The 17,538-nt window shown below is 35.0% G+C and overlaps 1 protein-coding gene and 1 long non-coding RNA gene across 2 annotated transcripts in view; one reads left to right on the forward strand and one right to left on the reverse strand.

The window, feature by feature from the left end:
* Window positions 1-17,538, forward strand: part of LOC149136673 (uncharacterized) — a 367,529-nt gene that overhangs the window by 203,348 nt on the left and 146,643 nt on the right. The window lies entirely within an intron of this gene.
* Window positions 1-17,538, reverse strand: part of LOC106872297 (uncharacterized) — a 149,339-nt gene that overhangs the window by 110,914 nt on the left and 20,887 nt on the right. The window contains exons 7-15 of the mRNA XM_089348316.1: window positions 15,728-15,841; window positions 14,137-14,247; window positions 11,595-11,705; window positions 10,397-10,507; window positions 6,327-6,437; window positions 4,563-4,673; window positions 3,413-3,523; window positions 2,329-2,439; window positions 1,764-1,874 (exon numbers count right to left, since the gene is read on the reverse strand). Of these exons, the coding sequence (XP_089204442.1) occupies window positions 1,764-1,874; window positions 2,329-2,439; window positions 3,413-3,523; window positions 4,563-4,673; window positions 6,327-6,437; window positions 10,397-10,507; window positions 11,595-11,705; window positions 14,137-14,247; window positions 15,728-15,841 (1,002 nt within the window). The remainder of the gene's footprint in view (window positions 1-1,763; window positions 1,875-2,328; window positions 2,440-3,412; window positions 3,524-4,562; window positions 4,674-6,326; window positions 6,438-10,396; window positions 10,508-11,594; window positions 11,706-14,136; window positions 14,248-15,727; window positions 15,842-17,538) is intronic.

The raw sequence follows: 17,538 nt of genomic DNA on the forward strand, positions 1-17,538 counted from the left end.
AAGTTTGCATGAAATTTTTATGTACCCAAATATTAATAAATATGTCGGAGTTCGTTTATTTATGCATTTATTGATTGATTGATTGTTTTTGCTACATTCTTGTGGTGTTAGAAAAAATGATATAACGATTATATTCCGAGCAAGAAAAAACGTGGAAATGATGTTATCGAATCAGAAACTAACATTTCTACTGACGTGCAAGACTGTAGAGAGATTTAAGGAAGAATGTTACGATCTAGAAGGTGAATGACAATGACGTTTTTGTGTGCACAGTTTGTGACAGACCATGCCTGTCTTTTGCTGGGCTTAAATCTCATTTGCGCACCCATGGAAAACGAACCTCCACCAACTATTCTGCCTATATGTCTGTGCAAACCTTTCAATGCAATGTATGCCAGAAGGTTTGAAAATCTAACAGAGGCCTCAAAAGACATTTTAAGGCCCACAAAGATCGGAACTTATCTGCAGTGCTTGGTGGTCCAAATCAGATATGCAATCTATGTGGGTGTCCTTTCAAAACATTGTCTGGTTTAAAAAGCGACATCAGATGCCATGATTGTTCTAGGGTGTACGTACAGGAAGTGGTCAAACTCTGCATAAGGAGTAGACAACCACCATGTATATATATCGTTTGTAGAAAACATAAATCCGGAGAAGCACACTCTTAGATCTAGAGCAGTATGATTTTTTACTGGGGAAGGCCAGTTTATGGGATTACTCTGGGTTTCCCGTCAATAAAGGGTTTCACTTTACGGCGTATCGTCAGACTCCAAAACTTGTTGGCCTAAGGCCTCTTCAAATTATGGAGTAGGGAAAGACCTAGTTACGAACGTAAACAAAGGGCTAACGATACGCCATAAAATTAAACCCTTTATGGAAAGGGGAAACCCCGGGAAATCCCATAAACCGGCCTACCCTAGCAAAAGAAATTATATATATATTATATACATACATACATGCATACATGCATGACTGCATACATACATTCACACGTGTATACTCACACATGTATATAGTTTACTGTTCCATTAGTGTAAGGTCAACAAAAGAAGTACTCCAGCCAGTGACAGTAAAATATCAGTGTACACAGGCTGAAGATTGGTTGGAGACACAAGGTTTCTATAAAACCTGCCTATACCTGAAGTTCCAAAGCAAGAATCTGTAAGTAGCTTGTATTTTTCTACTGTGTATCTGTGTACATCAAATGCGATATAGATGTATAAATGCGATATAGATGTATAAATGCTATATATATATATATATATATATATATATATATATATATATATGTGTGTGTGTGTGTGTGTGTGTGTGTGTGTGTGTATGCATGTGTGTGTATGTATGTATGTATGTATGTATGTGCGTGTGTGTATGTATGTATCTACCTATCTTTCTATCGCTCTGTCCTCTTTATCTAGCTATCTATCTGTCTGTCTGTCTGTCTGTCTGTCTGTACGTATGTATGTATGAATGTATATATGTATATACGCAGATGGATGGATATATATATATATATATATATATATATATATATATATATACACAATGCAAAATTGATGCAGCAGAATATGATGCACATCATCCCACCCATAAAGGACAGTTGCAGGATGGGTCGAAACAATTGTCGTACAAAATAAAGAGTCATATCAATTCCATCTTTTGTTTACTTAATCGATTATTATATATACCCATTCATCCATCTGTGTAGAATAGTAAATGTGTACATACTGTTGGTAGGCCAGTTATCGATTTTGAATAAATACCTGTAGAACAATCGTTTCCCGTGTATCCCAGCTGACACTGACATATATAGTTCGTTCCTTGGTTAGAACATTTGCCTCCATAAAGACATGGTGAGCTACTACATGGATCAACTGAAATTATATCATACCGTTTACAATAGGCGTCTTCAATAAAGACCACTGTTTTGACGATAGGCTTTTTGATAAAGTCTGATTATATAATTTACGATTGAGATCCTTAATGAACATTCATCATATCATTTACAATCGTCGTCGTTAATAAAGACTCATCGTAGCATTTACGATTGATGTTTTTAATAATGACTGATATTCACGATTGACGTCTTAAATAAAGACCCATTATATCATTTAGGATTACAGTCCCTAATAAAGACTTATCATATCATTTACGATTTGTATCTTTAAAAACGATTGAGTACATAATTTACGAGTGACATCGTGAATAAAGATGGTCATATCGTTTACGATAAAAATGAGAATTTGTGTTTAGAATATTATACAAATATCAATTAATTTGACAGTATAAAATTTAGTAATAATTAACATGGATGAATTAGGAACCTACCTACAGAACAGACATACCCACTGTAAGCTGTCTTACATATACATTTGAAAGAAGTTCCTTCATTTATGCACACCCCATCATTTAAACATGGTTTACTGCCACAAGGATCAGCTGAAATATAGAAAGTTTCGTAAAATAAGATTTCGTCGGTTTCGACGATGAGTATTTTCTTTTCGACCAGCTCATTGAATCATCATGTAAACAGTTGAATATTCCATAGCGATATGTAGCCTTAATGTAATTCTTAGGCAGAATTAGCGCGTCACAATATGACAAGGCTATACGTTTAAACAGAGATGTCATCCGCCTTAAGATCTTGTGCGTAGCTTCCGTCTACTCATTTCAACTGGGAAGTTTTTCAAGTGACACGCAGCAGTGGTGAAGGATACTTGCTCAAAATGCTGTAGTAAAAGAGACTTGCTCTTAACCATGCTGAGAAATGCGTATTACATAAAATTCGTATGATTATATGATTTTTTCGGTCTATTAGTTTCATCTCTAAAAAAAGGATTCTCAGTATTTAATCCATGCCACATTTCAATCCGGGATTTGAAGATCAGTTATGTTCCAATCTACATTGTCTATATTGTTCAAAACTTTCGAATAATCTTATTGGAGTCATCTCCCCTACCAGTTGATATTCGAATTTAATCCCCTATGCAGTGAGATTTTATCTACCAATTTTTTGCATAATCTCGGTTGATCGAAGTATTTCAACTTGTTCTAACGTTTGAAAGAACCATGTGGTATTCAAATTTAGTATACAGAACACTGCACCGCCGTATTTATACTTCACTTTGTTGTTGAATTCTACTATCAGCCCAGGATGTTGTTTGTTCTTAAATGTAGATGAGAAGTAATCGTAACACTACAAACTGAATAATAATTTTGCTGGCATTCGGCCACGTTACTGGGCCATAGTCTATTAGTAAAAAGGGGATGAGATGAAATGTTGTGCAGAGCAGAATGTAATCTATGAAAAACAAGGTGCGAATTTGAATCTCACAGAACGTTAAGTGCATGTCTGTATTGTCTTCAGTAAATTTCAATGTAATTATTGCAGTATCATCTTAAAAGCGCTTACCAATATCGCAGGTTTTCCCTTTAAAACCAGGAATACATTTGCATACAAAATCTGTTCCTTGTTTTGTACATGAGCCTCCGTTCTTACAAGGATCTGTGCTGCAAGGATCGACTAAAAATATAAAATAAAGTTTATATCATATGAACATTAATGAAAATATATTCGTTAAATAATTGAGAATGATGCAGCATCAGAATATCATTTCAGAAAGAGGATATAAATATCACATGTATTAATTTTTACGGAAACTGAAAAGGTTTGAGAAAAAATATTATAACTAATGAAAATATGTAACAGAAATGTAATAGATTACATTTCTGTTAAGAGTATCTCTTAATGATAAAAATACAAATGTAAATTTGTATTCATTAAATGATACAGTAACATTTTAACATTTCGAATTGTCTTTGTAAAAACTGGCTTTTACGAGAAAGATCAGTTAATTATGATTTTATTCAATATATTCCTCTCTTAGATTCACATTTATTGCAGCAGTCCTTCAATTTTTCTAAGCCCTGTAAAAGAACTCTGAAAGTTGGGCTCCCAATCAGGCCTTCCGCGATATCCTTCAAGCCAGGAACTTTTCAGCGTAATTTTCTTGGATTCTATTCTCCATGAGAACTTTGGTTCTTATGTGAATAAATTGATATTTAACAGTAATTTCTTTCAAATGCAGGTATACAAAATAAACTATTACAGCTGTTTTACTATCGTCCTGAATAAACATGTACTTGTATATATTAAAACTAAAATGTTTTATTACACATATTAATTTCTTTGACATAAACGAACGCCTCAGATGCGTAGAACATGGGAAATTACACTGTACGGCTTGTATGTTATACAGCAGGAACAAATTTCTAAGTGCGACCCTTAAATCCAAAATGCTTTCATCTGCTTTAAAAGTGCAATTTTATAACGTTTATTAAATACTCATTATTTCCAAGACGAGAAAAAGATAAAATGAATTTTCGACTTTATTTTGTCGATCAAGCGAAATAATTCATTAAAATATATTTGCCTTATAGAATTACTTTAAAACCAATATTGTTTACATACATGGATTTTAGAGCATTTAGATCTAATTTTCATGTTAGATTTTAATTTTAAACAATGAGCTTTTACAGTTGAAATAATAATTTGCACTTACTAATAGAGCAGTCAACACCTCTAAATCCCGGTTTACATTGACAGGTGTAATTAAAGCCATGATTTATGCATTTCCCTTCGTATTTACAAGGCCTTAAACTGCATGGATCAACTAGAAAAATAAATTAAGAAAATCTTGTTCTAACTTCTAAATAATAATTTAGGATATTTGATACATATAATAGTTCACTCATAGTGTACCATATTTTAGTGCATGAAACATAATTATAATCTTGTAAGAACAAAGATGTTATAGCCTTGTAGATTGATGAATGCGAACAGAATTGAAAGCGACATGCCATAGTTCTGCCATATATTGATAAAATTATATGTAAGATTTTAAAATAAACTGATGCTGAGCAATGATTTAATGAACTGAGAGAGAATATTCTCGTCTTTCGTGTTTTTCGTTTCACAGTTATTATAGACACAGTTAAATCAATTTGAAAATAAAACTAGAATAATTCTGTTATTATTCGAGCTCCTTACAGACATTATGGTTTGTTAGAATATACTTGAATAAATTTCTACAAATATTTGTGAAAAAATATTTTTGAAGCTATTTTAAATAATTGTTTCTAATCTTGGAGCAAGACTACAACTTTTAAGTGGAAGGGTGAATCGAAACCAGTGCTCAACCGGTATAGTATTTATTTTATCGAACTCCAACGAGGATGAATGTCAAAGCCGACCTAGGTGAAATCTGAACCCATAACGTAAAAACAAAATAGCCACTAAACATTATGTTCGTTACGCTAACAACTCTGCCATCTCGCCAACTTTAGCGTGTTTAACTAATATATAGTTATTTATTTTCTATTATAAAACTCTACATCAGAAATTGGAATATATCTTTTAGCTTTTATTTGTTTCAGTCATTAGACAACGACCATGCTGAGCACTGACCTGAAAGGGCTCAGTCGAAGAAATCATCCTCAGTACTTATTTTTAAAACCCGGTACTTGTTTTATTGTTCTCCTTCTGCCAAGCCGCTAAGTTACTGGGACGTAAACAAAAAGACACCGACTACCCAGCGGTTGTGGACAAACTCAAACACAAAGATACACATACACACATGCATACACGCACACACACACCCGCTCACACAGACTCCAATACGTACATACACAAAGACATACACGCGCGAACACACGACGGATTTCTTTCAGTTTCCTTCTAGCAAATTATCACACAAGATTTCGGTCAGCCCGGAGCTTAGAATAAAAGACACTGCGTGGCCCAAAGTTGGGAAGCAAACTTCTTACCACGTAGCCATACCTGTGCCTATATGTAAGAAAATTTCAAATGAAGTAAAGAACGAATATCAAGTATGTTTACGTCGTGTGTAACATACCTCATCAGATGAAATACGAAACAAAATGAAATTATCTAAAATTACATCTTTAATCTACATTTATAAATCATTCGGAAGCTAAATTTTACTCGGTAATGTTATCTATTACATCGATAGAATAAATACCAAGATTTAAATAATATAAGTACTGAGGTCGATTCATTCGATAAAATATTCCTCAAGGATGTGCCCCAGCATGGGCGCAATCTAATGACTGAAACATGTAAAATATAAAAAAAAAGCAAACGATAATTGTATCTAATAAAAAAAGTAACTATATAATAACGCATGTTCTTTATATTCTGGTTTCATTTTGCTTTTCAGAAATGTGCTGTTTCTGAATAGAACAGGGCTGTAGATATTTCATTTGAAATTTATATGATACTTTGATTATTGGAAAATATCGCTTACTAATAGAACAGTCATTTCCTCTGAACCCTGGCCTACACTGACAGGTAAAGTTTGCGCCTTGATTTGAACAGGAACCACCATAGAGACACGGATTACTGCTGCAAGGGTCAACTGAAAGCCGAGCACGAGGCAAGATTATTGCACAGTATTTAGTTTTACCAAAATCATTTTAAATTAAGCAAAAAATTAAAGATAAAATTTAAAGATAAAAATAAAAATAAACACTTTAAAAAAAACGTTTATAGAAACTTTTTTTTTTTTTTCCAGTAAAATTATTCACTGATATCGAAAAACTGAAAACAAGCAATGTTTGCTTGTTTATAGAAACGTTATAGAGTAAAAAAGAGTAAAGAGTAAAAATGGTAGAATATTGTGATCTATAGTTCTGTTTGTACAATTATTTACTTACTTCCAAAATATTACGTTAGCTATTTTGGGGTATTGCAAGAGTTATTAGACTGCGATTGAAAAATACAACTGACTTTCATTTTTAAATGGCAGTGTATCTCATTTGCAAACGATTTAAGTGTGCTAATAAACTTCCAGTTGGAATACATGCATGCATACGGACAAATATATAATTATACATATATATATATATATATATATATATATATATATATATATATATATATATATATATATATATATATAGGTGAGAAAGTTGGTATGTGAAAGCACGTGGTTGGATGTATAAAAGATAATTAGAGTGAAAAAACTTGGTTAAAGTATATATTTAAATTATGTCAGAAAAATGTTATAAAAATGTTATAAAATCTTTTTGGTATATAAACATTGTATTTTAAGAAATAACCGGTTTCGTGTTGTCTTTTCAAATTTCTCTACTTCATTGTGTCGTGTTCGCTCATATATATATATATATATATATATATATATATATATATATATTGCATGTGTATGTACGTGTGCATGTGTGTATGTTTATATGTCTCTCTCAAATTTGAAAACCTCTATTAGCACACATGTTCTACAACAGCATTGAGACGCAATGGCCGAGTGGTTAGGGCAGCGTACTCGCGGTCATAGGATCGCGGTTTCGATTCCCAGACTGGGCGTTGTGAGTGTTTATTGAGCGAAAACACCTAAAACTCCACGAGGCTCCGGCAGGGGATGGTGGCGAATCCTGCTGTACGCTTTCACCACAACTTTCTCTCACTCTTACTTCCTGTTTCTGTTGTGCCTGTAATTCAAAGGGTCAGCCTCGTCACACTGTGTCACGCTGAATCTCCCTGAGAACTACGTTAAGGGTACACGTGTCTGTGGAGTGCTCAGCCAATTGCACGTTAATTTCACGAGCAGGCTGTTCCGTTGATCGGATCAACTGGAACCCGCGTCGTCGTCAGCGACGGAGTGCCAACAGCAAACAACTCTACAACAGCATCTTCTCCGAACACAAGCCTGGAACAATGATATCCCGACGCTGTATGGGCTCCGTAAGGACCACAAAGTAACAACTAATCCTGTAGTGGGACCACCAACACGACCAGTCTGTGGAGCGAATGTCGCTAGTAACTACAGGATCTCCTACTTCCTCTCAATGATCATACGCCCCATAATCCAGATGTCACCTGATGTCTGTGACAGCACGGAAGATCTCCTCAGCAGGATCAACGACTGCAACAACACTTGCAACCTGACAGGGTGTATAGTGGGTAGCATGGATGTGGTATCACTATACCCATCTATCGACGTGGATTTTGCAGTGGAAAAGTGCGTGGAAATGATCAACGAGAGCGAAGTAGAGTTCCAAAAAGTCAACACAGAAGAACTGGGCCTCCTACTTAGATTGACATATGACGATGCATATCTAGATAGATACGACCTTAGAGATTTCTGCCCTAGTAGACGTCTAAGAGGTAGACCACCCACAATTACCTCTATGGCTAGGAAGACCCCTATAGAGAGATGGAGTGGATGGACCAGAGCCATACGGACCCCCACTAATATCCACCAGGTAAAGAAAATGATCGCACATGCACTAGGAGCTAGTATAAAGGTCACCCTAAAAGGCCACACCTTTAAATTTAACAACAAATTATACGCCCAGGACGAGGGGGCAGCCATCGGGGTTAGTATCGCCAGTGATGTGGCCAATCTTTTCATGGTATGGTGGGACAGAAGGCTTAAGGAACGCCTGACACAGAACTCCATACTCGTGAATGTGTACTCTCGATATGTCGATGATATCAACTTAGTGGTAAAGACACCCCCACAAGAGAGTACCCCTGAAATAGAAATAGAAACTAAGACTATGGAGAGCATCCAGCAAATAGCTAACTCCATCCACCAGAGTATTAGAGTTACGATAGACTACCCTACTAAACACCCTAACCATAGATTACCTGTATTAGATACTGAACTCTGGCTAGAAACTAAGAACAATAAAACCAGAATCCTCCATTCACACTATACAAAACCTATGGCCTCCAAGTACCTGATCCACCGGAACTCGGCTATTGCGGACAATGCCAAATTCAACATATTGATGGCAGACCTCGTCAGAGTAATGCGAAATGTCTCCTGCATGTGCGACCCTACAGAATTAAAGAGACATATACAACATTTCGTCCACCGCATGCAGTTCTCGGGTTACAGCCATAAAGAAAGGATCAGGGTTTACAAAGGAGCTATGAAGAAGTTTGAAACAATCAAACGCAACGATAGGAATGGGATTTGCCCACTCTATAGGAGCAAATCATGGAACACCATAGAAAGAACTAAGAAGAAAATAGGGAAGGCAAGCTCATGGTACAATAGCCACAAGTACCAAAGCGTCATGTTCGTCGACACCACCCCTAGAGGCGAACTGGCGTACCGCTTTAGAAGGGCCCTAGACAAACTTAAGCTAAGAATTAAGGTTGTTGAAAGACCAGGCAACCCTATCAAATCCCTTATCAGTAGAACATACCCTTTCAGTAGAACCCCCTGCACTGATAGGAACTGTATCGTATGTAGATTTAGCCCACAAACGAACTGCAAAACCAGAAATGTGGTCTATAGTATAAGATGTACAGAGGGACGATGCAGAAATAAGACAACGACATATGTAGGCGAAACAGCAAGGAGTATAGGGGAGCGGGCAAACGAACATTGGAGGGAACTTAAGGAGGGAAGAACTCATCAGTTCTGTACCAGCACGCTGAGCAAGAACATAGAGGCTCAATCAACAACATAGAAATTAAAATCTTATCTACACATAGCAGTGATGCAGCACTTAGACAAATTACTGAAGCTACACACATAATAGAAGGGAAACCTAGCCTGAATAGGAAACTAGAATGGAACACTAACATACGCCACTAACAAACCACAGCATGTGACAACATGTTACCCATAAACCAATAATAGGAACAAAGTATAATACAATACATAGATAAACAAATGGAATTAAATACTACATACGTTAACAAAATTTAATTAAACACAAAAAAAAAAACCAACACACACACACACACACATGAACATATAAATAAATAAAAGCTAATACAAACGAACACGTATTAACAGAGAATATAGGTGATACAGACACTCCCCATACACACATGCACTTACAAAAGACACAGACACATTGAAGGACACGCATGCGTAGACACATACAATAGGAAGACAAAATACAAAATGGCTGATAGTTAGCAAGGTGAGACACACATAAGAAAGAAGAAGGAAACAAAGGACCACTGATGAGGTCACAGAAGTGTGACGAAAGAACTCTGGCCGAAATAAGATTAAGATTAAGATTAATGTAATATAAAGCTGAAAAAAAAAAAAAAAAAAGAAAATTAACACCAAATATACAGTGCGTGTGTTTTTATTGGCTAAACTGGCAATATGACCATCCCCAAGTACAACAACATATATATATATATATATATATATATATATATATATATATATATATATATATATATATATATATATATATATATAAACAAAAGAAAACTTTCCCCGTTTACTGACAATATTTGTAAATTAATCCTACAGAAACTACTTAAACCAGAATTCTTAATATTACATTCAATATTTTATAACCAGAATCAGCTTATATCTACCTGTAGAGCAATCGATTCCCCTAAAACCAGGCTTGCAACGACATACAAATCCATCTCTTGTATTACTGCAAATTCCTTCATATTGACAAGGTTGGCTGCTACAAGGATCCCCTGAAATCGAAGTAAGAGAATTAAGTTAATTCAACGTACATAATGTGGCATTCAATATTTTATGACCAGCTCGTGGCTGTGTGGTAAGACACTCGCTTCCCTACCACACGGTTCGGATTCAATCTCACTTGACCATAGACTTTGACTGAGTAATCTCCCTTTACATCACAATAATCTCGTCACTTTTTCCTGGAATTGTGGGATTTGACTGTTGGATCCGTAAAGTAGCTCACGCAAGGCTTTATATTCTGTACACTGTCAGGCCAGTCACGTTTATAAGTTATGTGCGTGTGAATCCATTACCTGCTTGTAAATAACTGTTTCCACATGTGCGTATATACAGTAATCCCTCATACTGCGGTTCACCTATCGCGGTTCACCTATCGCGGTTCACCTATCGCGGTTCACCTATCGCGGTTTATTATTTAAGCTTACGTCGATTCGTCGATTCCTCCGTGGTGTTGTTTTGCATTTATAATCAAATAAATATTTACAAATTATAAAAACAATATACAGTACAGTACTGTTTCTACCTCGGGGATTTTCACCTATCGCGGGGAGTTTGTAACGTAACACTCGCGATAGTTGAGGGATTATATGTGTATGTGTGCGCGTGTGTGTGCGTGTGTGTGTGTGTGCGTGCATTTGTGCATGTTATATATATATACAGACACACATATATACAATTATATAGATACATAACTTACTGCTCAGGGTTTAAGTGTTTAAGACTTAGAAGAAACGAAGGAGATCACAACTGATAAGTAACGGTAATATAAAATCAAAGACCTTTATCGTAAAATGGCGACACGTGTTAGTATAAAGCAGACAATCAAAGAATATAGAGTCTAACTAGTTTTGCAGCATCACCCTTTACCCGTTTTACTTACAATGATTGGGTATACATTGAAGTTAGGGCAAAATATGAAGATGCCTCTCGATGAGATCGAACCCAATTGAATTTCTTGCGATTTCATTTGTTTTTGCTAACGTTTAACATTTTTACATTTGTGTATAAGTTTAGGTGCATCAGTAAAAATAAACACACAGAATTAGCGTAATTGTTAAGATATATAGTATTACTTACATATAGAACAATTACTTCCTCTATATCCTGGTTTACATTCGCAAGTAAATCCTTTTCTATCTTGCAAACATATTCCACCATTCTTACAAGGTTTCAACGCACATGGATTTTCTAAAAAGACGTTTCATGTACATTGTATATAAATATAAGTACGTACATACATGTATACATGTATACATACATACATACAGACATACAGAACAAAATTAACTGACATCCGAACAATTAGTGGCACAGTGAAAATCTGTAAAACATTGCAAAGATTCTTCATCTGAGATAGTTTAGATGTGTGCACCAACAGTTCAATCAACTCGCCAGGTCAAAAATATATTTACAAACACTGGGAATTTTCTTATTTCAAAAAGTCTTGCCGCTTTGTTAGCGATCGACTTTATCTCCGTTAAGAACGAAAGTAAATCTCAAAGAAAAAATGCATAGATTATAAACCTAATGTACGTCGATGCTGCGGTTTTCGTCCTGGAAGAAATTCCTTTATAGATTTATTTCATTAAAAAACACAGTATACTTAAGGATGGGCGAAATGAAAACACGCCAGAATTGACTGCGAATGCCAAAGATACGAATTTCGCCCGTTTCGGCGGCTTATCAGTGTAACTTTGGTGATGATTTCATTTCGTCTAGCTCTGAAATATAGTGTATTTTTTAACGCAATAAATATATAGAGAGAAATTTCGTGTGCGACAACTGCGGCTTCTGAAGTTTCAATTACAAACATACATGTATTGATAGAGTTTTAACTGTAGAGCCACCTCTCTTGCATAATTCGAATATATATATGTATATATATATATATATATATATATATATATATATATATATATATATATATATATATATATATATATATATATATATATATATATATTCTATTTTCTGTATGTTTTATATATTTGTTAGTCCTGGTGTTTTTGTTATATATTTGTCTGAATATTTTTTTTATCGTACCTAATAGGAATTGCTTCTGTTTTTAGACTCCACATTTGTATTTTGAAAGTTTCTCCATTCCTTTTAGAGAAACGTTGTCATCTGTTGGTATTGATACATCAATTAAAAAGCATTTTTTTCTTCATGATCTCTGACAACTATAACTGACCTATTGGCCGTAATTTCTCTATCTGTGTGTATTGGAAATCCCATAGTATGGTTGCTTTATCATTCTTCTTGTTGCTGTTGTTAAGGCGGTGAGTAGGCAGAATTGTTTGGTCGTCTAGCAAGATGTTGAGCGGCATTTCATCCGTCCGTACGTTCTGAGTTCAAATTCCGCCGAGGTCGACTTCGCCTCTCATTCTTTCTGGGTCGATAAAATAAGTACAACTGGGGTGTTGGCATCGATATAACCGACTTAGCTCCTCCTCACAAAATTTCAAGCCTTGTGTCTATAGTAGAACGGATTATTATTATTGTTGTTGCTGTTGTTATTAAGGCAGTGAGCTGGCTGAATCGTTAGCACGCTCTGCAAAGTGATTTGCAGTATTTCTTCCGGATTTATATTCTGATTTCAAATTTCACAGATGTCGACTTTGCCGTTCATCCTTCAGGGTCGATAAATTAAGTACAAGTTAAGCGCTAGGGTCGACATAATCGACTAATCCCCTTCCCTCCACCAAATTTCTGGCCTAGTACCTATTGTAGAGAAGATTATTATTATTATTATTATTATTATTATTATCATTCAGGTGGCGAGCTGGCAGAATTGTTAGAACCTCGATCAAACTAGTTAGCGGCGTCTTTTCCGACTCCTTTTGCTCTGGGTTAAATTCCTCGGGTCAACTTTGCTTTTCATCCTCTCGGATAAAACAAGTACCAGCTGAGCACTGGGGTCGATGTAACCGACTTACCCCTCCCATCAAAATTGCTGGACTTCTGCCAAATTTGAAGAGAATTGGCCTTCTCAGGGCGATTGATTTTAAGAGAAACTACCGCACCGAAATCTAGTTTGCTTGATGAAATTTTATACATTTTTAATTACTTATTTTGTCCGTTACAATAATTAGTATTCGCTTTATTATTTGTTTATCATGTATAAGGGGTTCATTTATAATGTTCCCAATCATTCTAAACGTTATCTAGTTTCATGTTTCTAATTTCTTAGTTTAAATTCCAGCTGATATGACGCTAACACAAAGGGGGTAAGTGGGAAAAATCGTTTGTGTATCAGACAAAATGCTTAGCAACATTTCTTATGTTCATTACGTTCTGACTTAAAATACTTTTGGGGTCGATAAAATAAAATACAAATCGAGTACTGATGTAATTAACTTGTTCCATCCTCCCAGAATAGTTGGCCTTGTGCTAAAATATGAAACGATATTATGAGAAAACGATAGTAATATATTGACATTACCAAAGATCTGGATTTTGATTCTTTATTCCTTACATATCTTTCAAAATAGCTACTTACGCTTTTTGAGTATTTGCTTTCAATAAACTTACAGGATTTCCTAAGTCATGCCTATCACAGTTATCAAGCAGTGCAGCAAAATATGAGACGTTTTGTATAAAACTAGACTGACTTCCTTACCTATATCACAATGTCTTCCTCTGAAGCCTGCAGTACAAAAGCAGACATAACTTGTACCACGTTTTGCACAGAATCCTCCATTTTGGCAAGGCTTACTGCTACAAGGATCCGCTGAAGAATAATAATTTCGATTAATTTTAAATAGACTCTGTTGATTACCAATTAATATCAATAGCATGGAAAAGGGGTTTTTATAAAACAAAATTTATAAAATGGACTTTTGATTTTCGAATATGTTTCATATCAATTTTGAATATTTATAGCTCTGTACATATTTAGCATATATATATATACAATCGTATATTCCCATAGAGATGTACAATAGAGATAAGAAACTGATATTCTTATATATACCGGAACATCATGGATATATTCAGGATTCAACCCTGTTACTCGAATACCCTTTTTATACACACCCTTTTTATACACACCCTTTTTATACACACCCTTTTTATATACAAAGTATGGAAGGCAAAAATTGGAAGTAGACACAACAATTCGATTTGTAATGGAAATCATTATTTAAAAAATAGCAATTAGATCATAAACATGATATTTTACCAAATCACCTTTTAAACACACCCTACAACAGCTTTGTCTGAAACACTCGGAGGAAATTACAGACATTTTACTGTGCAAAAAAAAAAAAGAAAACAAATATAACCTGGCAGGTTAATTACTATTAATCATTAGAAATGGAAATAAGACAAAATTAAATTCCATTGGAAACATCGCCTATCAAGATGAATTTTCGAGAGCCTTCATGCATGCATTCTTTAAGTCTATCTCATTTTTGAATTCGATGTCTATTTACAGCGACAAGCGAACATATTGTGTAACACGATTTTTGTCATTGGGTAACAATTGTTCTTTCCTATTTGTTTAACCCTAGAAAGTATGAAAAATGGCTAATATTTCTTTAAAAATTTGCTTTTGTTACATTTATTCAAACCTCAAAGAATCCCTGTCAATACATGGCTATGATGCTTCCCCGCTGCTCTTGCTCATGATCAGAGATGCACATATTATCAGCCACTAAGGAACATATTGTCAGCCACATATTCTCAGCTACATATTGTCAGTCACTAATGGACATGCTCAGGTGGTTAAGGTCAAGCAACTGACAAGCAAATCTGTGGTATTGAGCAGAATGTTTGCTATAACGATATTTCTTTTTCCACAACTCAGCGCTGGATCTGTCTGAAATGTAATGGCAATTCCGTCAGTTTCAAAACATTGATGTCCATATCACAAAAACGAAGTTTGAAGGGAAGAGCAGTCATTTCCTTTGATTTCTACATAGAAGCAAATAGGGAAAAGCACACACTGACCAAAGAAAAAAAAAATTCTAAATAAATATGATAAAAATTTTGCTACACAGTGAAAGCATCAACTTTTCTTGTGGACATTGCCAATTGACTGTTTCGATTTGTAATATGATGACAAACTTATAAACCTTGATAGGTGCAGTTTCTAATCGTGATTTATAGCGTAAAGAACTTTATTGTATATTATTCTCTTTAATTATTGACGACAACAATAATTGTGTAATAAACAGAACTGAAGTAACAGAATACATAAAATAACTCACCGGTTGAACAGTCACGGCCTGTATATCCCAATTTACATGTACAAATAAAATTCGTGCCATTCTTTGAACATTTTCCTTCATTTTTACAGGGTTTACGAGCGCATGGCTCGATATCTGAAGGTAGACGTAATAGAAAAATCTATTAAAAACTAAATATACGGAAAACGAAAATATTTTACTGAAGAAATGAAAAGTAGTTTTCTTTTCAAACATATCAATATTTCGACGGATATCATTATTTTCTTTTATTTATAATTAAAGAAAAAGATACGCAGCGATCATTTTAATCCGTAAATTATATATCTATATCTATATCTTTATATCTATATAATTGTATGTATATGCAATATGTTATAATTATATATATACATACACATACACATACACACACACACACACACACACACACACACACACACACACACACACACATATATATATATATATATATATATATTACATTTACATATATCTAAGTATATATGAGCAAATACATATATGTATGTATGAATGTATGTATATATATATATATATATATATATATATATATATATATATATATATATATCGATAAATACATATACATATATATACACACACACACACATATATATATATATATATATACATGCATATATATACATATATCAGTGTGTATTGCGCGCATAAGTGTTTGTGTGTGTTTATGTATATGCGATGAGCTCTCCTACAGATTTCGATATATGAACACCTACTTTTTCAATCAACTGGACGACCTTTTCATTGAATACTTGTTTTGTGACTGAACATTCCACTAGATACGTGTACCCTTAACCTAAAGATGAAATACTCTGCTAATACTGGACCTTCGAATTATAGGTACAGTCCGTCCTGAGGACTTTTATGATTTTGGTTTGCCTAAATTTACTCCCAAGGCTTAGATCGATCCAAGCCTACACAAAAGACACTGCTCCAGATATGTGTCATGTTGTTGTCTTACAGTACACATTTTGTCAGTATACCTTTCACTACAATAAGTGAAACTGAATTTCAACGGAATATATTTCATCAACCAAAGTGTGGAAAAGCAAAGATCCCTAACACGGATCGTCAGATTATAATATAAAGAAGAATAATCTCCTACGAGCTAAGCGTTGATTATAATATATGATATATTCAGAAACTAAGGCGGTGAGCTGGCAGGATCGGTAACACGCCGGGTAAAATGCATACTGGCAGTTCGTCCTTCTTTACGTTCTGAGTTCAAATTCCGCCGAGCTCGACTTTAACTTTCGTCCTTCGGGGTCGATAAAAATAAGTGCCAGTTGAGACCTGGGGTCGATGTAATCACCATGCTCCTGAAATTGCTGGCCCTGTGCCAAATTTGAAACCAATATTTATTGAGAAACTGATTCATTCGGGCATTGTTGTATTGTCTTGCCCACGAACAAGTTAATGGACGCACAGGTAATTTCGAGGTCGACATTCCATTACATAGGTTACAATGAAAACACGTCGCTTAGTGGTTAAGGGTATTCGGTTCACGATCGTAAGGTCGTGAGTTCAATTCCCGGCAACGCATTGTGTCTTTGAGCAAGACACTTTATTTCACGTTGCTCCAGTCCACTCAGCTGGCAAAATTGAGTAGCACCTGTATTTCAAAGGGCCAGTCTTATCACACTCTGTATCACGCTGAATCTCCCTGTACATTAACGGTACACGTGGCTGTGGAGTGCTCACCGACATGCACGTTAATTTCACGAGGAGGTTGTTCCGTTGATCGGCTCAAATGATACCTTCATCTTCGCTATTTTTTTTTTTTTTAGTTGGCA

The sequence above is a fragment of the Octopus bimaculoides genome, chromosome 3 (assembly GCF_046866305.1).
Source record: "Octopus bimaculoides isolate indiv1 chromosome 3, ASM4686630v1, whole genome shotgun sequence".
Lineage (NCBI taxonomy): Eukaryota > Metazoa > Mollusca > Cephalopoda > Octopoda > Octopodidae > Octopus > Octopus bimaculoides.